This window comes from Miniopterus schreibersii, assembly GCF_964146895.1.
Source record: "Miniopterus schreibersii genome assembly, chromosome: 18".
In the NCBI taxonomy this organism is placed as follows: Eukaryota; Metazoa; Chordata; class Mammalia; order Chiroptera; family Miniopteridae; genus Miniopterus; species Miniopterus schreibersii.
The window spans coordinates 9,730,858-9,752,022 of record NC_138121.1 but is presented as its reverse complement, the minus strand read 5'-3'; the positions used below and the strand labels follow the sequence as shown (position 1 = coordinate 9,752,022).

Sequence of the window (21,165 nt, the reverse complement as noted above, 5' to 3'; positions counted from 1 at the left end):
GATTTTAGAGATGCTACCAAGATAAAGTAAATGCCATCATCCTGACTGAACTTTCCTCCTTTCTTTATCTTACATTCCTGGCAACTAATGTTCATAATCCTTTATTACGGATGATGAAATTTGTATCTTAGTGGGGCAATCGTTGCTTTGGTAGTGGAATAAAAGTAAATCCAGACTTGGAAGTTTGGAGCTATAGTCCTGTCTGTCTTGAATTTATCAATTAATTTGAAATGCAAAGAAGTTCAAATGGGACTTCGCTGGGATTTGTTCTTATACCTTTGGTGGTAGATGTTAGTTTACATATTCAATCATAATTAAATGCTAGTAGTTGAAATCGTTCTCAGATCTGGCTTTTTTTTTAATCCTCACCTGATGATATTTTTCCATTGGTTTTTAGAAAGTAGAAGGGAAGAAGGGATGGAGTGAGAGGGAGGGAGGGAGGGAAGGAGAGGGGGAGAGAGAGGGAGGAGTCTATGTGAGAGAGACACGTGGATTGATTGCCTCCTGCGTGTGCTCCCGCATGTGCAGTGGATTGAACCTGCAACCAAGGTACGTGCCCTTGACCAGGAATCAAGGGGGGGGGGGGTGGTGGCGATGATGCTCTAACCATTGAGCCACACCATATAGGGCAGATCTGGCTTTTTGTAAAGCAGATCTGAGTAAATAAACAGGACAAGCTACTGACTTTATCAACTTTTGTGTTTCCAGGCATGCCATAACTAAGTTTGTGTTTTGTTTTAAAATTTGGAAATGTTGCTAATAGGGAAAGAGAAAAGGTACCTTAGTATTGGATTACATTGAATACAACTCTCCTAAATAGCTGGGACTCTTCACTGTGTGGACAGAAACCTTCTGAAAAGGCCCTCCCTCTCTCCCTCCCTCCTTAGAGTTTATACACAGAAAATTTTAAATGAGTTTTTTCCCTTAAATATTCTAAGTGTGTGCCAGAATTCATTTATTTTGAAACTTGATTTAATACTTTATTTCTTTTTAAAAGCTATTTGCCATTTTCTCTACTAAACTTTGAGTTAAGAAAAATTGTGTTTTTGTTGTTTGAAAAACAGCTAAGCTGATTCAGTTAGAACCTTTTAAACAGATAATCTCTGAATTGTGATAAATGAACCTTAGTTGGAAGAGACTTTTCCTAGCATGCGAGATGAAATTATGAGATTGTCATGGAAACATATATGTGTTCTCCACATTTGTTACTGGTGGTGAGTGAGTGCAAACACTGGCCTAGAGAGTCAGAGCATCCTTGTTTCTGTAAAATTCATGATCTGTTTTCCTTCAGATATGAGGGTCCCCCATTTTAAATCCTAACTTTTTCTCTCCAGTTCCATTTGTAGAATTAAAGTGATCACTTTTGATTGGTTTTGTAGCCTCTGAAGCATCTCCCAGGTTTAGGGGAATAAGCTGAGGCTAAAGGGAGTTATGTAGCTTGTTTCCTATAGAGAATAGTGCCCATGCTTTGGATGGGCATGGCCTGGGCTGTAGGTCACTTTCCTTTTTTACAGTCTCTCGGGTGTTTGTCAGTATGCTAGGACTCCAGCTGTTGCGTGACTCTGCCCTGCTGTCCCCAATCTCTGGTTTGGGAAGTTGTTGGACAGGTGACAGTTGAGCAGCAAAATATGTTCGCTTGCTCTGTAAGTTACCTTTAGACATAATGAAAGATATATTAACTGGGTTGTCCAGGAACAGTGTGCCTGTCTGACCTGTTGCTGAGTAACAGGAGAGCAGAGCAAAGCCTTATATGGCATCATCATAAAAGCAACTTATTTCATGGGTTACCCCACACGAATTCACTGTTAGGGGAGAGGAGAGCTTTTGGTTTATCACATAGGCTTCTGGCTATGGGGTGTTTGTTTGTTTGTTTGTTTGTTTGTTTTTAACCCTCACCAGAGGATATGATTTTATTTTTTAATTTAATTTTATTATTTTATTTTATTGATTTTAGAGAGAAACCTTGATCCGTTGCTTCCCGTGTGCACCCTGACTGGGAATCAAGCCCAGAACCTTTTGGTACAGGAGACAGGACTCCAGCCAACTGAGCCACCAGCCAGGGCTGTGGTTGTCCTTTTATTGTTTGTTTGGGTTTTCCTCGGTTACCACTCCCACAGATCTGTAATTGCTTTCCTATAATGGGTGACAGAGCCTAGAATTTTCTTACATCGAATATACTGGTAGCATTGGCTGAGTTGATAGATATGATAGCCAGCTTTTCTTTTTCTTTGAGCTTTTTGACATAATTTCAGACTTCTAGAAGAGTTGCAGGAGTTCCCATACATGTTCTACCCAGGTTTCTCAAGCATTAGCGTTTGCTTTGTCCCTCTCTTGTTCTCTTTCACATAATACCCACACATCTGTGCGCACACGCGCGTGTGTGTGTGTGTATTTTACATATTTTTTAAGTGCTTGACAGTAAATTGCAGCCATCTCTACTTTAGTGTGTATTTCCTAAAAACGAGGTGAGTTTCTTATACAACCCACAGTGCCAGGATCAAAAATCAGAAATTAGCATTGATATGGTGCTGTTAGCTAATCTATAGTCCCCATTCACATTTGTCAATTGTCTTTATAATGTTCTTTCTATAAAAGAAAATCCCAGATCAGGTGTTATATTCAGTTGTCCAATCTGTGTGCTTCATTGACTCTTGAAGCTTATAGGCTACGTATTTTGTAGTGTGTCCTTCTCTGGCTTCATTTTCCCAAAGCACTGAGCCTCCCTATTTAGAAAAGGGGTAAGGAGTAAGATTGCTAAGTGGAGAAGGGGAGGGGACATAGTGCTCAGATCTGCTCTCCTGGGAACCTGACAGACTGGAGTGGGCCTGGTCATCAGCAGCTGGCGTGCAAGGATGCAGCTAGATTCCAGCCTCTCAGTTGAGCGCCCGTTTATAGGTGATGCAGATGCTCTGTGTTTCATAATCTTCTCCCTCTCTGTTTTGTTGTGTGTTCAAAGTTGTAGCTTAGTGACCAACAACGGATGAAGGTTTCTCTGGTATATGTATTTGTTACACCCTCCCCTCCCGTCACACACACACACACACACACACACACACTTTTCAATCTTGTTTCATGGCAGTCTGGTATATGTATTTGTTACACCCTCCCCTCCCATCACACACACACACACACACACTTTTCAATCTTGTTTCGTGGCAATCTGGTATATGTATTTGTTACACCCTCCCATCACACACACACACACACACACTTTTCAATCTTGTTTCATGGCAATCCACTGGCCTCTCTGTGCTACTGTAACAGTGTCTCGGTGATGGAATACTCCTTTCCCTTAGTTATGCTACTTCCGCAGCCACACTTGGGAAATGAAAGCACAGTGGCTACCAGTGAGACCTGCAGGGTCAGACTGTCTAGAGTTGAGTCCTGCCCCCACTTTTTACTATTTGCTGTGTGAACCTTGAGCAAATAGCTCAACTTGGCTGAATCTATTATATAAGAATTTTGTGATGATGAAACGTGACCTGTTACTAACTACATATTTGAAAATAATAAAGCTGACACTTATTGGGTACTTAGTATGTGCCAGTACTGTGCTGAGTGCTTTAGAAAACACCATTGATTGTGATAACGCTTATTTTTCTTCAGACTCAAGCCCACTTAAGATAAGAAACAACACACGTAATGCTCGTATTTCTGATTAAGGTCTTTAATTTTTCTGTCAAGCAGATTGGAAGATTAGCAGGTAGCAGAGGTTTTCAGTCACTGCTGAATCAGAAATCAGTTTTCTCCTTTGCTGATCTGTCACCTCTTTCTTTGGGAATGGGATCTGTTGGGAAGTTTCACTGGCTCTGTGCTGATTTCAGACTCTGGATATTAAGGAAATGGGAGTGGTGACAGGAAATGGGAGCCAGCAGCTGGGGAACAAGTTTGTAACTTGATGTCAGTGAACCGGTCTTCACTCCTGGAAGACAAAATTACATGTAACTCGTTGGAAGAGCAGGTGTCTCACCATTTTGTTTAAGTTTTTCCATTTGTGGGTGCATAATATACAGCTGTTCAGAGCTATAACATTTTCCACTTGGCAGTTAACCCAGTAAGCATTTTATTTTTAAAGTATGACATGGTGTTCAAAATTTTTAAGTGCCCTACTTAAAGATCTGACACATAAGCTGTAAGTCTGTAAATTATTTAACTTAATCTTATAAGTTCTTAGGGGCTAGCCCATTTTATCTTGATTTTTTTTTCCCCTCTCTCTTCTAGTTTAGACAAGCTCTTTAACATAACCCAGTGTACAAGATAGTGCAATATCCATTTGATTAGCTAACGTCGTTTTAAAGTTTTATTAATTTCAAATGGAGTCTTACTTCTGATTACTCTTGTGTATTTAAGCCAGTGAAGAAAAAGAAGATTAAACGAGAGGTTAAGATTCTGGAGAACCTTCGCGGTGGAACAAATATCATTAAGCTGATTGACACTGTGAAGGACCCTGTGGTAGGTGCCTGATGGTTCGGGAAGAGTGAGAGAGAGAGAGAGAGAGAGAGAGAGAGTGTGTGTGTGTGTGTGTGTGTGTAAGAGAGAGAGAGAGAGAGAACCTAAAATACTGAGAAATACTATATAGTGGGGATTATTGTGTTTGTCTTTACTACTGAATGATTTTGAAAACCAGAAAAAATCATGGTGGCCCAATGAGAAAATAGCAATCACCACTTTTGTAGACCCTAAAAAAGTATGATATAGACAAATCCCTGTCCCAGGTTTGTTACCTCATTATTTTGATTGAGCTCACAAATGTTTGCTGAATATCTCCTTTTAGGCCCTGCTTTTCTCTCAGTTTCGAAGCTAATTACTGCCAGTTGGCATTATTTTATCTCTCCTTGAAAATCTGGGTTTACGGGAGGAAGTACTGAATAGCTCCGTGTGGACACCTAACATAGAGAGCTGAGCTGGTCACAGGCCCGCTGACCTTTGAGGAAGCGAGTTTGCTGTTTCTCATACTGGTCTTTAATTCAGCATCCACCATTAGGGGTCACGTATATGCTGAAACCTCTGAAATATTTTTGTTAAAATGCTTAAATTTTAGCCATTTTAGTAGAGCTGTTTAATTTTTTTCCCTTCTTGGGGGTAACTTAACCTTAAGTGTTTATGATTGACTTAAGGCTTTTTTGGCACCACTTTTATACCACTTCCCATCCCATTTCTGTTCTTTGCCTGCTGTACCTCAAGTATTTCTCTGTTCCCCCATGATAGCTTTTGTTTATTTAAGAAGTAGGTCTTTGCTTCTGTCTGCTAAAGACATCTTTCTAAGTATGTGGTGGCTAACATGCATTGGGCACTTCCTGTGTGCCAGACACTATTCTGAGTGTTTAGCTGTGTCGCATCATGGGATCCTCACAACAGTCCAGTGGGGCTGGTGCTGTTATGGTCTGCATTATCACATTGCACAGATAAGAAAACCAAAGTCTGCAGAAGTGAAGTAATTTGCCTGAGATAACACACAGTCGTTGAACTGAAGAATAAGGGAGGTTCTTTATTTTGGTCCCTGAAAAGACCAAAAAGGATGATTATGTTCTAGATTCCATCTAATTGGCATTACACATTTATCCCAGGGTGATCAGCGTAGATTGACCTTACACTGACATGGAACTTGGTGATAGCTGTCTTACTGTTTTTCTAATATGTTACTTAAAGTGCAAGTGTGTTTTACATGATATTGTAAATTGAAGTGGACGAAACCACTTTTAGAGGAATGAGCTTCCTCCCAGCCTCTGGAGAGAACTGGTGATCTCAAAACCCTTTCAGCTTGGGCTAGTGAGGAACCCCCTAACCAGGGCTGCTGCTCGTCCTGGCAAAGGCCTGTGTGCACACACTGTGGCCTGTTTCCTAGGTAACTTTCATCTGCTTCCTTCAGCAAAACTTCTCAGCCATAAAGATTTCTAAGATGATTTTTTCTTTCTATAATGCTTTTAAGCCCCTGCTTTTCTCCCAATTTTGAAAGCTTATTACTGCAATTAACATTATTTTACCTCACTTAAGTAAACTTGGCATTTGAAAATCTGTATTTATAAAAAGAAACGGTGACTGTTTTGTACTCATTGCATTAAAGACTATAGTTCTTTAAAAATACTTGAGGAAGCAATTTCACATTGTGGCTTACTGATAATCATAGTTTCCTTTTGGATCCTGAAAAGACCTGTGCTAGATTCCCAGTACCTGTGACACTTCTGTAACATGTACCTGGCTTGCTAAACCCAGATGAAAACATGTTGCTCCTTTTGTAGTTGGCAGACGGGAACACTCAGAGTATACATCTTCATATCATAGTGTGCCAGGCCCACTGGACAGGTTGGTCAGAGAATACGTCTCTTTTAAAAACAAACAAAAAACTTTATGGTGAAAAAATCCACCAATTTACAAAAGTAAAGTGGATAGTACCATGAACCTGCCTGCACACAGCACTGACTCCTAGCAGTTAGTCAGCTCCTGGCCAACTTTGTTTCATCTGTACCTCACCCACGTCCCCACCGCTACCATTGCCCAGCGTCCTGTTATTTTGAAGCAAATTCCAGACATAAAATTTCTAGAGAATACTCTCTTACTAGTCTCTCCCTGGTGGGTAAATCTTTTTCATCTAGTGGGATCTGAGGATGGGCAGGTGCCACAGAAGAAATTATGTTTATTGTTTGAATACATATTAAGCATTCATATTCTCTCTTGCAGTCAAAGACACCAGCTTTGGTATTTGAATATATCAATAATACAGATTTTAAGGTGCGTATATACTTTTTCTTTCTGGTATGGGGGGATTAAAGGGGCATGGGGAGGTGGCAATAGGTGCTGTTGATACCCTAGAACACAAGAGGAGCAGAAAGGTCATTGGTGAGAGTGGGAAATAACAAATTGGATTCCTTCTAGCATGAGTACAGGATGTAGAAAGTGGTTAGGGTTCTTGAATTTGGTGTAATTACTCAACACCCTTTGCCTCGCTTACTCTGGGAATAGCTGCTGGCCTGGGTTAAGCTCATGCCTCATCTGTAACACTCCTGTTTTAGACAACAGATTTAGGTAGATGTTAACTTTGACAGATTGCTGATGGGAAGTGAAAGGAAGCAATACATTGGATTCACACTCTCAGAGGGTGTGTTTTATGTACACTGTATACAAAGCAAATGACAGAGAAAAGCCCTATCCTGGGTTATTTACATGTCTTATATTTATAATGCATATAAGTTTAGATTATGAAGTGCTCTTTTAAAAGCAGGTCTTTAAGCTGGTTTGTCATGAATTTGTTTTTACTGTTTTTCAAATAGTAATCTTAACTCGTGGTAAGGTTTTGAGGCCAGGCATACTGGACATGGTAGAGCACAGTATGAAAACCAAAATAAGAAGAAAGAGTTTTTAAAAAATTAAAAGTGGTGTTGATTTTTAGGGGCATTTAGAGAACTTTTAGGTGATTACAACTCTGTCAGTGAATAAAAGGCTTGTGCTTTTGTTGCGATGGAAGTTGGCGACAGATCCATATCAGCAGTTGGTTTTGGGAGTGGTGCTTTTGGTGGAAATAAAACAACCTTATCCTCACATTTAATTTTTCTTAATCACTCTAAAATGTCTCTGGTTAATTAGTGAAAAATAAGCAAAAGGGGATTTTGACTTACAAAACAGTAAGCAAGTTTTATATACAGTGTTGCATTCCCCATATGTAACAAGTTTCCTTGTTAATCCAGTAGTGAATTCTAAAAAGTGGGGTCTTGCCCTGGCCTGTGTTGCTCAGTGGTTAGAGCATCGGCCCAAGCACTGAAGGGTCATGGGTTCAATTGCAGGTCAAGGGCATGTACCTGGGTTGCGGGTTTGATCCCTGCCCCAGTCCGGGCATGTGTAGGAAGCAACCCATCGATGTGTGTCTTTCACATCGATCTTTCTCCCTCCCTCTCCCTCTCCTCTCTTCCCTTCCCTCCCTTCCACTCTCTCTAAAAATCAATGGAAAAATTATCCTTGGGTGAGGATTACAATCAATAAATAAATAAAAAGTAAAAAGTGGGGGTCTACATTTTTTCATTAGCATAGTAGCACTTCACTGGTAAAATGCTGTGCTGATACGTGCGCTGACCTCACTTTTGCTGTGAATGACCCAGGGTCATCAGGGTGTATATATGTGTGTGTTTCTTAAGAAGTAGGCACACTTTAATGAAACCAAACATTTTCTTAATGCCAAAATTCCATAGCCAGTCTTCATGGAACTTTATAGTGAAATCCCTCAGTTTTAAATGCCTCTGCTTCCTAATGAGTTATTACCAATTGTCCAGCCACACATGTAAAATTTCACTTCAGCATTTTGTGTTTCCTGAATTGACGGGTTGTTTTAACAACAGGCAGAAGATCAGTTTTTAATTCCCCAGAGAAATCTGACTTCTTACAAAGGGAGTGTTTAAAAGAGTCACGGGATTTAATGTTTTTAGAGGCTTGGGTATCTGAAAACATCTTTACTTTAGCCTCCCAACTAATGTATTTGCCGTAGTACAGAATTTCAGTTGCAGCTAACAATTTCCTCAGGATTTGAAGGAGAGCATTCTGTTCTTTGCCACTGAAGCGTTCTGGTTTCCTCCTGCGCGGTCTGGCTTTTGCAGTTGCCCAGGGACTGCTTTCATGTGGGGGTCGCTTTCATCCTTCCGTCTGGATCCTCACTGGGCGTTTTCAGTCGAGAAACTTGTGTCCTTCCGTTTTGGAAAAGTATTTTTAATATTCTTTGATTTTCTTCCCTTCTTTGTTCTCACTTTCTCGAACTCATGCAGATGTTAGACTGCCTATCTTCGAGCTCTCTTTTGTTCTCGGAACCTTTTATAATAGTATCCTGTTCTTTTATGTTTTACGTAATATCTTCTATTTTCTCACTGAGAAGATGTGGCTTTTTCCCCATTATGTTTTCTTCTTCATGCCTTTTCTCTGTTTTTCTTTCAGATTCCTTTTCTGGTGTGTGTTTGGTTTTGTTCTCTTACCTTCCTCTGAAATGTCATGGTTTTTGAATGCCTGCTCACATTCTAGAGCATTGGAGTTACTGGTTGTCGGCTCCTGTCTCGAGGATGCAAGCCTGGCTGCTGGCGTCTTACAGCCACAAGTGAGCAGAGCTGCAGGAGTGTCATGTAGATTTTCCCTTAATTCCCTTTTAAGTGTGATGTTTTCAGTTCAGTCTGTGTGTCCTTTTTAGTGATACCAGGGCCACCGATTCCTGGGCCTTCTGTAGTTCTTCAGTTTGAATTGTGTGCTTCTGGGTCCCCTCCACTGCTGGCAGAATTTTCACCTTTTTTGTTCTGCTAAGTTGGACATTGGCTTTCTAGCTTCAGGATGTCCTCTCTTTCATTCTCTTGGTTATTGTAGAGTTAATCCCCCTCCTCCTTTTACTGTTACTTCAGAGGAACTTTGGGAAAACAGGCAGAATGTATTTGATCTGCCATGTTAAACTGGGGGGTCCCCTTTGAATGTTCAAGTCATGCAATTTTAGTCATCTTAAAAGATCATTAAATACCAAGTAGCAGTTGTGTATTTTGGAAGAGCAAATCATGACAGGAAAGTTATTTTCTTTTCCAGCTAGAATGACAGGTCACAAACAGAAACCAGTTGGTTTAATGTCCTCGTGTCCTTTGGGCTTTTGATTTGGTTCTGTGGCCATCTTATTAGGAAAGTTTGTTTAAATTTTTTCATTTTAGTGTTAAGTGTATTAATAACTGATTTTAGGGTGTCACCCAGAAAGCGTTTGTCCCTGGTTTAATATCGGGAGTGAATCAACAGTGATGTAGCCTGTAGTCCATTCTTTTTAGTACTTTTTATTGATACTAAATTATGATCCATAATTTCCTTTTATTGTAGAGTCCTTCTGATTTTGGTATCAGGGTTAACATCACAAAATAAGTCAGGTAGCCCTTTCTGTTCTCTTTAAGTTTATATGAAATAGGGATTATCTAGGTAAGTGTGTTTTTAGAGGGGAGGAGAGGCTTTGGACTATACTCCCCTTTTTTAATTGAATTTATTGGGGTGATATTGGTTAATAAAATTACATAGATTTCAAGTGTACAATTCTGTAATACATCATCTGTATATTGTATTGTGTGTTCACCAAGTCAAGTCTCCTTCGTCACCTTTTTTCCCCTTTTACCCTCCTCTGTCTCCCCCCTTTCCCTCTGGTGATCACCATGCTGTCATCTGCGTCTTTGAGGGTGTTTTGTTGTTGTTTTTGCTTAACTCGTCTACTTTTTCCACCCTGCCCCCAATCCACCTTACACTTTTCTTTTTAAAACACATTACAGGTTAGAGGTTTATCCGGGTTTTCTATCTTTTCTTGAGTCTATTTGGATAATACCTATTTTTAAAGTTGTCTTTTTAATTTTATTCACATAAAATTATTGATAGGATTCTCTTAGGACTTAAAAACTTCAGTATGTCTGTAATTATGCTTTTCTTTACCTTTAACATTACACCCTTTGTCTTTTTTTTTTTAATTAGTATTGGTAGGGATTTCTTACTGATATTCTCGGAACCAGCTTTGGTTTTATTGCTCAGATGTTGTTTTTCTATTTCATTCTGTTTCTCCTCCTATCTTTTATTATTTATTTATGATTTTCTTCCTTAATTTCTTTCTTGTATTTTCAGTTTTTCCCTCTAACTTCTTGAGTTGAAGTCAACTTACTTGTCTCTTGATGGCTAGTAAGTCTGTAAACCCTAAGCACTGTTTTCGCTGCATTCCATGGTTATGAAACTCACTTATGTGTCATTTTTAAAGTAGAAGTACAAATTCCAAACTTGTGGATTTGGGTTTTTACCCCCCAAACTTTTTACTTGGAAAATTTTTAGACCTACTGAAAATTAGAAAGTGTAGCAGTCAGTACCCTTATGTTACTCACCAAATTTACCAGTTAATATTTTGCCACATTTGCAGTTATTTCTCCCCATCCCCCCACACTCCCCTCTTTATCTCTTTTTGCTGAAGTCATCTTAGCGTAAATTGCAGACATCACAGTACCTCACTGCTAAGTGTGCTAGCACTGAAACTAAGGTATTTTCCTCTACAAACAGAGTACTACTAGTACACTTAAGAAACCTAATATTTAATAATATAGAGTCCATATAAAAAAGTTTCCCAGTAATTACTGTCCTGGGAATGTCCTTTATAGCTCTATGGTTGTGAATATATGATCCAGGATCCACTTGGTTTTTTAATATATATTTGATTGCTAATCAAATATATTTAATATATTATTGATTCCTAATTTGGTTGCACTATGTCCAGAGAACCCGGTCAATATAATGTGGATTATTTGGAATTTGTTGATGATTGATCCTTCTGTCTTTAGTCCATGGTCAGTTTTTATATTAAGCTTATTAATTTAGTTCAGGTCTTTTATGGCCTTACTCATTTTTTCCCTTAATATTTCATTTTATAGTAGAGGTACTGTTTTAGTCAATTTCTCCTTGAAACCATTAGTTACAACACTTCGTATATGTCAAAGCAATATAAAGATACATGATAGTACTTAGAACATATTCAACCTAAACAGTGTATTCAACTAGTATCTTTTGTACCACATAAAATTGGTACTGGTTGGAGTAGCTGAAAATACTGTGTTGACAGTCAAAAGGACATTCATTTACACAGATGCTTGGTATAGTTACCACATGATATGAGAGGAAAGGAAAGCTTTCCACAGATAAAAGTCCAGCTAGTAAAATAGCCCATATTTGTTTTCTGGAAATAAAATATCCCAGGCCTTTGAGGGTTAGAAAATGCTGTTTTCACTTTCATGGCCTATGTATTGACTTGAGGTTCAACTTGGCATTGTCTCTGGGAGTAATCTCCTTAACTCTTATGGCAGGAGCTGATCGGACATGCACAGAGATGGTATCTTTGGCATGGTCTATACACACAGGTTGGGGGTGTGCTGGGGAGAACTAAAAACTTGGGTATTGGGCTGTTACACTGTTGAATCTCCCGAGCACAAGTGGTGGGTGTTTGCGCCTGAGTGCAGTTCAGTCCCTTCCCAGGTCAGCCTCGGGTGGGCAGCAGCTCCAGCACACCAGCATGTATTCTGGGATGTAAGTTTTCATTCCCTGTGGTGCCTGAGCTGGCTGCTGCCTGAGCGTGATGAAATCAGATAGTCTTACTAAGCCAAAAGGAGAGTTACTGTCATTTAAAAGTGGACATTTGAGAAATGTCCTGGCGTTCTTAGAAAATGTTAAATTTTATATAGGTAATGTGTTTACACAGATCTAAAATATGAAATGGTATGCAGGAGAAGTCTCCTTTATTCCCCTGTGCCCCAACTATCCATTCCCCCCCACGTATATATGATACCACTTTAATCTCATACCATTCTCACAGATACAAACAAATAGGAATGTGTAGTTTACCTCCCCCCGCTTTACACAGACACTCGTCTCTGCTCCTTGGAGAGATTCTCTATTGCTTGAGTCTTCCAATAAAGAGAAAAAATATATTTCATAAAGATGTGCTAATTAATTTTATAAGAAGTGTTGCTTGTACTGACGGGAAAGGAGATTTACTTGGAATTATCAAAAGTAATAGTGTGTAGTTTCTGACAAGGGTTTGTGGTTTTAATGAACCCGGATTCATAAACGCTACTCTGCCTCTTAGAAATAAATTTTTTAAAAAATGTCCCAGTGGGTGGGTCTTTGGATTATCAATAATGGAAACTTTCATTTGTGAGTCAGTTTTGTAACATTTCCCTCCACCCCTCCTTTTTTCTTCTCCCTAAAACATTTCACTTCTTTAGTTCCCATCCAAACTGCCTGTGAAGTGTTCTTTTTTTCACCTGGAATTGGTTTTGGGAGAGTGGAGGGTATAGTCTTTAAAGTTTTTTGCCATGCCCAAGTGCTGTAGCAGTTAATTTTCGGTGTTTCTTTCACAAGCTCACCCGCCACTGTTTTACCACATGGGCTGATGCGGGTTTTTGGGTTCTCCTTTCCCCAGAACTCGGTTCTCTAAAGTGCACGTGGTGCTGCAGTGGGGCGAGTTTGTTTGAAGTGCAGTTGGACAACTGGGACATTATCTCCCTAATAGTGCAGTTGTGGGGGTTGGAATCAGGGAGCATTAAACAGGTTTTTAAAGGACCAAGTTGGAGTAAATGTCTTCCCTGGAATTCCTTCCTTTTTTTCTTTTGAAGACTGAAGTATTAGACCCTCATCTTTAGACTGTGTCCCCATTTGTTTCAGGTCCGATAGTAAAAGTTCTGGGGTTCTTTAGTGACTCAAGCACGAAGTTTACAGAATAATGACCAGCATTTGGGGTGACAGGATGCAATGACACTAAATTAACTTTCTCTTCTGAAATCTGTTTCAGCAACTTTACCAGATCCTGACAGACTTTGATATCCGGTTTTATATGTATGAACTACTTAAAGTAAGTGGCATTCATAAATGATGAATTTTTTTCAGGCTCACTCATTAAAGGAGAAGTATTTTGAGAGAACAGAGGACTCGCGCAGGATAGTGCCTGATACCCAGAGTATTTAGTGAGGTTTTGTTTTTGTTTTGATGGTTTTTTGTTTTTCCCTTATCTTGAGGCCCCCATCGTGAGATCTTCACATAGATAGTTTCCAGTGGAACTGGGAATCACGGCCAAGTCAAGGCGTACCAGGGACGTTACAGCAGGGATTAGAACCTGCCTCTTCAAAGTTCTTGTTGTCCCTTGGATTTTCCTTTTGGTGCTTAATTAATACTATTAATTTTTTAAAAAGAAATAATTTCTTATTTCTCACAATTCTGTCAGTTGGCTGCATGAGTCTTTTGGTCTGGGAACACTTAACTGGGGCCGGTTGGTCAAGATGGTCCAGGGTGGCCTCATTCACGTGTCTGGGGTGGCAGCCGGAGTAGCTGAGGCCTCGTCCTCCAGGAGGTTGGTCTGGGCTGCTTCCCGTGCTGGCTTCAGGGTTCCTGGCAGCAGGAATGTAAGTGGCGTGTAAGCACTTTTCAGGCCTCTGCTGTGTCATGTTTGCTAATTGTTGACCAGAGCAAGTCGCATGGTCAAGCCTAGACTCAAAGGGTGGGGGGTAGACCCCAGCTCTCGATGGGCAGAGCATTGACGTCGAATCGTGGAAGAGCGTGCACAGTACGATGGCAGGCACAGGGGGCCGTCTTTTTCTTGCCGTCTCTTGTAATTCCCTTCTTATATGAGACCGCCTAACCTCAGGCCTGCCCCTTTCAAGCGTTACTGATTGATGGAGAAATCACCTTTTCAGTTTGTATAGGTAAACACTTACATAAAGAATTCTAAAAAGGTTTGTAAAATGGAATAGATCAGTGAATGGTTCCTAAGTTTTTTAGTGTCATGGAGCAATAAGAATCTAGTAAAAACAGTGAACTCACCCCAAAATGCATGTGTAAATATACAGTATTATTTAAAGTTTTAAAGGGGGTTGTGGATCTCAATTTAAGAACCTCTGAAAGAATATAGAAGTGACTAAGGTGTTGGCATTAGTGAAGAAAATTGCCAAGATGGAGTTTCGATGTGATTGTGAATCATCACTTGGACAAAATACCAAGTTAAATTAAGGCTGAGCTTTAGGGAATGGGAATTTGAAGAACTAGCTCTGAGAAGTGAATGTATTTTCTTACAAGCAGTTGCACAAACCACTTGTCATTAGAGCCACGGTGGTGGGGTTAAGGGTTTACTCTTCTATCTAATGGGTCTTTTTTGTGTGTCGTTAAGATCAGAAAAATGAAGATAGAGCTTGACTTATCCCACTTTTCTTCATGTCCTGTCTAGACTGGAATTGAAGGCCTCTGTGGGGAGAGATTTGCAGTGCTGGGGTAGACACTGGTAGACATCCCAGTGGTGCACGCCTTCACAGGCTGCTCATTCAGGTGGCACTTGGTGTCTGATATCTGTTTTCTAGAGATAGCAGCTAGGCGATAAAGGCATACTTTCTGCTAACGAGGGAGGCATGGAACCCCAGATGAAACTCGAAAAACATCTTCCATGCTTAGTGGTCAGAAACTATGAGATTTTAAAACTGAAAGAATTCCCCAAGGAATTTAAAAGCAAGTCAGTAGCTCTACAGGGAGTCTGACTAGTAAACTTGGCAAAAGGAATTAATTCCCTTACTGAATTTCCTTTCCTCAGATGTTTTTCACATCCCAGGTATGTAGTCCTAATTCATTTGGGCAAATACTAGGCAAAATAGCAGAGTCAACACTTGATAGATTTTCTCTTTGGGGATGAGTGGGCAGGGGATGGAGAAGAGGAAATATTTAACTTCATTGAAAATGTAGAAACTGAGGTTGATGGCTACAGAGTGATTGCTCGGTGACTCACTGAGTTGCCCAGGGTCTAATCTGATTCAGATTCAGGGAAGACTGTCCTCAGGAGCCCTGGTTTCATAAGGCACTGCCACAGAGCCACTGTGGAGTCTTGCTACAGCTTTGTTGTAAAATAAAACAAAGAGAATTAAATTGAAGTAGAACCTACATAAATGAAGTCAATAAATCTTAAGTGTACAGTTTTTTAAATTTTACCTAAGTGAAACCTTTACCCACATCTACTCAGAACTATGCTGTCCAATATAGTAGCTACTGCCCCCATGTAGGTATTTAAATTAAGTAAAACTTAAAAATTCGGTTCCTTAGCTACACTATTCACATTTCAAGTATCCAGTGGCCTCATGTGGCTAGTGGCTACCATATTAGACAGTGCAGATATATTTCTGTCATTGCAGGGAGTTCTGTTGGATAAAGCTGGTGGGGAATGTTATGAATACCCCAAAAGGCTCTCTTGTGCCCTTTCTCTTGAGTAGCCCCTTCTCTGAAGATTATATTCTCACCTCTACTACCATAGTTTAGTTTTTATTTTTATTTTTAAAAATTTATTTATTTATTTTTAGAGAGAAAAAAACATTGATTTTTGTTGTTCCACCTATTTATACATTCATTGGTTGATTCTTGTATGTGCCCTGACCAGGGATTGAACCCACAACTTTGGTGTATCGGGACAGCACTCTAACTGAGTTACCCGGCCAGGGCAACCACCATAGTTTAGTTTTGCCTGTTCGGGACCTTCATATAAAAAGCATCAGACACTGTATAGTCTTTCATGTCTAGAGAAAGCAAAATTTGCTTATTTCTTGAATGCTAATGCCAGGGATAATTCCCTGGTTTATGTCTTCCCTCCCACGTAAAGATGCCTAGTACAGTGCCCTTGCTAGTCTAGTCCAGTGGTTCTCAATCAAGTCAGCTTTGTCTCCCAGAGGACATTTGGCAGTGGGGAACTATTTTTGGTTGTCACAGTTAGAAGGCTGCTATTGCAGTCTGGTACGTAGTGGCCAGGGATTCTGCTAAACATCGTGTAGTGTGCAGGACAGCTCCCCACAGCGAAGAAATAGCCAATCCAAAATGTCAACACCAATGTTGAGAAACCCTAACCTTGTCCCATGGAAAACTCCATCAAGACCACTCAGTGCCAAGCACATAGTAAGTACCCCAAGATTCCGGGTTGCTATTATTATTACTCAGGGAGTATATTGTGGGACTCATGTAGGCTTCAGTGCTTTTTAAGACTAGCCAAAGGGCCTAACATTGAAATTTATGAAAATAGTTATATTGTGTAAGAAAAGGGAAATTTAGGAGCAAATTTTTTAACTATTTAAAATAAAAACAACCCTTCTCTTCTTGGCGGGGGTCTGGTGTGTGGTCCTGGTCCCTGTAATGCACAGAGGCAGAAGGAAAGGGCTCCTGCCCCCTCGGCGTCATGTCTTCAGTGCTGATGGTTTCTAGTCCGTCAGTTCTGTCCTCAAGCGCCGGGACACAAGGAAAATAAATAATAACAAAAACAACCCAAATAAAAAATGAGTGGAAGATTTGAATCAACATTTGTCCAGAGAAGATTAAGGCTAATGAATAAACACAAGAAAAGATGTTCAACTTGATCACTCATCAGGGAAATACAAATCAAAACTGCAGTGAGAGACTGCCCCACACCCACTAGAACAGCTGTAACCACAAAGTGAACAGTGACAAGTGCTGGCGAGGATGTAGGGGAGCTGAGACCCTGGTACATTGCTCACGGGAATGTGAAATGGTGCGGCTGCTTTGGAAACGAGGCAGATTTTTTTAAAAGCTTAATGTAAACCTGCATGTGATCCAACATTTCCAGTTTTAGGAATCTACCCAAGAGAAATGAAAGCATATCTCATCTCAGAGACTTTACATGAACACAGGCAGCTTATTCATGGAGCCAAAAAGTGGAAACAACCCAAATGTCCACCAACTAGTACGTTCATACAGTGGAATTCTACTCAGCAAGAAAAAAGCAACATGGGCGAAACTTAGAAACATGTTGAGTGAATGAAGAAAGAGTCCTATATGTTTTATTATTTCACTTTATGAATGTCTGAAAGGCTCATCATAGCGACAGATAACAGACCAGTGGCTGGGAATGGAGGGCAGACAGGAGTGGGGATTGAGTGCAGGCAGACTTAAGGGAAATTCTTGGGATGATGGAAAAACTCCAAAACTGGATCGTGGTAGTGGTTGCACAACTCTATAAAGTTACTAAAAAACAAATCATTGACTTGTACACTTAAAAATCTTATCTGCAGATCAACTACCTTACAGGAAGCAATTTCCTCCCTTAGAGTAATAAGATGATCATAATCCTTAAAGACCAACTGGCCCAGGAGGTTTTTTTTCAGGACAATACTAATATTAGAATGTGTGCTAATCTAGAAAACCCACATGGAACACTTATCTAAAAAACAAACCACGTTGAAAGATATATTTGGATGTCATTCTTCATGTCCACATGGACTTCTGCATGTCATTTGAACCACTATGAGAGGTGACTGCAGTGAGGTTCCCAGATCTGGTTTTAAACACAAAATTTGAACAGATTAATGTATGATTTCTAAATCCAGGTGGCCAGCTGCAAGTAGGAGAGGAGTGCTGAAAGAAGCGTATCATTTCCCCCTTCATCAGAGCCTTTATGTTCCCTCCATAGCCCCCCTTCTCCCAGTTGCCAGCATGGTGTGCAGAGAGCAAGGGGTGCCTTCCGAAGCATGTTTTTTCTCGTTTGTTACAGACAGTAAGCTGGCTCTTGGGAGACTTCAAGTCAAGCTGTCACAAACAAATAATATGATTGCATTGGGGAGGGTGGTAGAGGGTTTGCTTACTTGTCTCTGTGCTTTCTTATCTATTAGGCTCTGGATTACTGCCACAGCAAGGGAATCATGCACAGGGATGTGAAACCTCACAATGTCATGATCGATCACCAACAGAAAAAGGTACCATAACAGCTAGGCAGCAACAAGCCTTTCATTGAAAGGCTTAGACCAACACTCTGACCAATACATAGGTGATTTCTGAAGACCCATGCTTCTTTATTTCCCAGGCTCCAATGTTGCTTTCTTTGCATAAGCATAGTACACAAGGGAAGTATACAGCTGAGCTTGACTGTAGTCACTTGTTTATTGCAGTCATGGTTTTCTTGAGGCCTCAAGAAACAAATTACAGCTGATAATTTCTACTGTTTAATGACCCCCAGACCAATCATCCTGGCCTTTAAAAGTACACTTGGGTCCCTCCTATTTTCGATATCCAGTTCTGGTTGTCCCCAATTGGAGAGTAAATGAATCAACTAGTAGTAGATTAATGAGAAGCTAGAGCAGTGCCTCAATCCTGGAGTGCGGCGTATATCCCCCCCCTTTCTGTTATGACTACAGCTTATAATGAAAGCTGTCAATGATGGGGGAATGTTACACGTACAAGTGGTATGGAGCCAGTAAAAAGCTCAAGCTCTATTAATCTCCAGAGAATAAGCCAGGGTAATTTAAGTTTAAAAAGGAAAAAGCAAGTAAGACCCTGAGTGCTCTGCCCTAGAAACAATCTCTTATGCAGTTGCTAAAAGTATAATTTCTTAGCCAGCATACTAGCTAACATTTTTTTACGTGGCCAAATAATTATCTAATGTGGCGTGCTACCTTGTTCTAAGGCACAGGTATCTAGAAACATTTCTTTCACATGTTTTATTTGTCGTATTTGTAGCTGCGACTGATAGACTGGGGTCTGGCAGAGTTCTACCATCCTGCTCAGGAGTACAATGTACGTGTGGCCTCCAGGTACTTCAAGGGACCTGAGCTCCTTGTGGACTACCAGGTAAAATTAGTGAAGCACCTCTGGGCTCTTCTTATTTCTCCTTAGGGCTTTGCTTTTTCCTTGTTTTTATTTAGTCAATTTGGATACATTCAAAACCTAGTCTTTATTCCACCTCAAAATGATCATTTCAGATTTTCCACAGCTACCCCTTTTTTGGGGGGTGGGAGGGTGGCTCAGGAAAATGTAACACTGTTGACTGGCTGGTTGTCTTGCATTTCCTTAGATGTATGATTATAGCTTGGACATGTGGAGTTTGGGCTGTATGTTAGCGAGCATGATTTTTCGAAAGGAACCCTTCTTCCATGGACAGGACAACTATGACCAGGTGAGCAAACACCATTGGGCTTATACCCATTTGGGGCCAGATGCCAAGAAAGTCGCATTTCTTGATAGGGTGCTATCCTTGAGCCACTGCCTGTCACCCGATGTCCACATATAAGCCTTCCTTCAGGGTGAAGAATTTCACAAAATTTTGCCTGCTGTTACCAGGTCCCCAAAGATAGTGCTCTCTCATACCCAACTTCAAAGTTAGATTGTGATGTCCCCATAATCATCAGCTTCTAGAAGAACCTTGTTATAAGATGCGTTATCGCTTTAAAGGCAGTTTGGAAATCTTCATTCAGGTGAGCTTCAAGTCCTTGGGTCTGCTGCCCGTCTGCCCCAGGCTTGAACCTCTATCTGGTCCCTGGAGATACAGTGAGGCGGAAGTCCTCAGATTGCTTGTCACAGCGTCCTCACGGGCTTGCAGCAAGTTCTGTGCTCAGAGATTTGGTCAGTTTGTTTTGTGTTTCAGCTGGTTCGCATTGCCAAGGTCCTGGGTACAGATGAGCTGTATGGGTATCTGAAGAAGTATCACATAGACCTAGACCCACACTTCAATGATATCCTGGGACAGTAAGTAAGAGGGATCCTGAAAGAAGGAGAGGAGGTATTAACTTACCCATTGCAGAAATGGAAAGGTTAGCCGAGATTACGTTCTTTTTAAAGTATTTTTTTATTGATTCCAAAGAGAGAGACGTTAATGTGAGAGAGAGACATTGATGGCCTTCCATACGCACTCCGACTGGGACCAGACCTGTAACCTGGGCATGTTCCCTGACTGGGAATCGAACCAGCAACTTTTTGGTGCATGGACGATGCTCAGCCAACTGAGCCGCACCCACCACGACTGAAATCACTTTCTAAAGCCCTTCCCCCTTCTAATAGTTTCAAAATTGAAGTAGCCTCTTTTCCCCATGTGTATTTTTAACTTCTTTTGAGATATTTGGGCGTTGTTGACATGTGTCTTCTAATAATTTACTTTTCTAAGAGCTTGTTTATTAGTAGAAAATGTAATACAAAATTATAATGTTACAGAAAAGCTTTCTGGTATAGCATATGCTTATTTTAATGGAAAAACCTTAGAAAGCTGTGGTTTTTTGAATAAGAAACAATTTCTTCTGTGTGATGGATTTTCTATAAGGTAGCAAATTTTAAAGCATATTTTAAACATTTACTGTTGAAAAGTAAATGTGTTGAAAATTTTCAAATAGTATTTTATGAAACCTTCATGTTTCTAAGGCCAGTTGCTCTCTAAATATAATGGCTGAATAATAACAATTAGTCACCACCGTGCCTCACCCAGAATTGAATAAAAACCGCTTAAAACTTTTACATCCAAATCAGATGTAAAAGTTTTAGTTCTGTTTATCAGTCACTGAATACTGTTTTGTTTTGAGGATCATATTAATGTTACCAAGTGTGCTGGATGCGGCTAGGGCAGGTAGCAGCAAGAATGAGATTTAACAAGCTTGTAATTGGTGCAGTATTCTAAGATTTTGTTGATTTTCACCCTGCTACATAAGGATTCTTGTTGAATTTAGTCTCAGAATACTTATGCTCCCCTTTTCTTCTCAGACATTCACGGAAACGCTGGGAAAACTTTATCCATAGTGAGAACAGACACCTTGTCAGCCCTGAGGCCCTAGATCTTCTGGACAAACTTCTGCGATACGACCATCAACAGAGACTGACTGCCAAAGAGGCCATGGAACATCCATACTTCTGTGAGTCTCTAGG

General features: G+C 40.3%; 1 protein-coding gene across 3 annotated transcripts in view; it reads left to right on the top strand.

Annotated features, from left to right (window-relative positions):
- The window catches only part of CSNK2A2 (casein kinase 2 alpha 2), a 37,296-nt gene that overhangs the window by 5,860 nt on the left and 10,271 nt on the right, over nt 1–21,165 (top strand). For 2 of the 3 annotated variants that reach the window (XM_081119656.1, XM_081119657.1), the window contains exons 3-10: nt 4,351–4,452; nt 6,679–6,729; nt 13,304–13,363; nt 18,153–18,236; nt 18,997–19,107; nt 19,331–19,432; nt 19,901–20,001; nt 21,004–21,152. In XM_081119656.1, coding sequence (XP_080975782.1) covers nt 4,351–4,452; nt 6,679–6,729; nt 13,304–13,363; nt 18,153–18,236; nt 18,997–19,107; nt 19,331–19,432; nt 19,901–20,001; nt 21,004–21,152 — 760 coding nt within the window. The remainder of the gene's footprint in view (nt 1–4,350; nt 4,453–6,678; nt 6,730–13,303; nt 13,364–18,152; nt 18,237–18,996; nt 19,108–19,330; nt 19,433–19,900; nt 20,002–21,003; nt 21,153–21,165) is intronic. The other variant, XM_081119658.1, reaches the window with a different exon arrangement.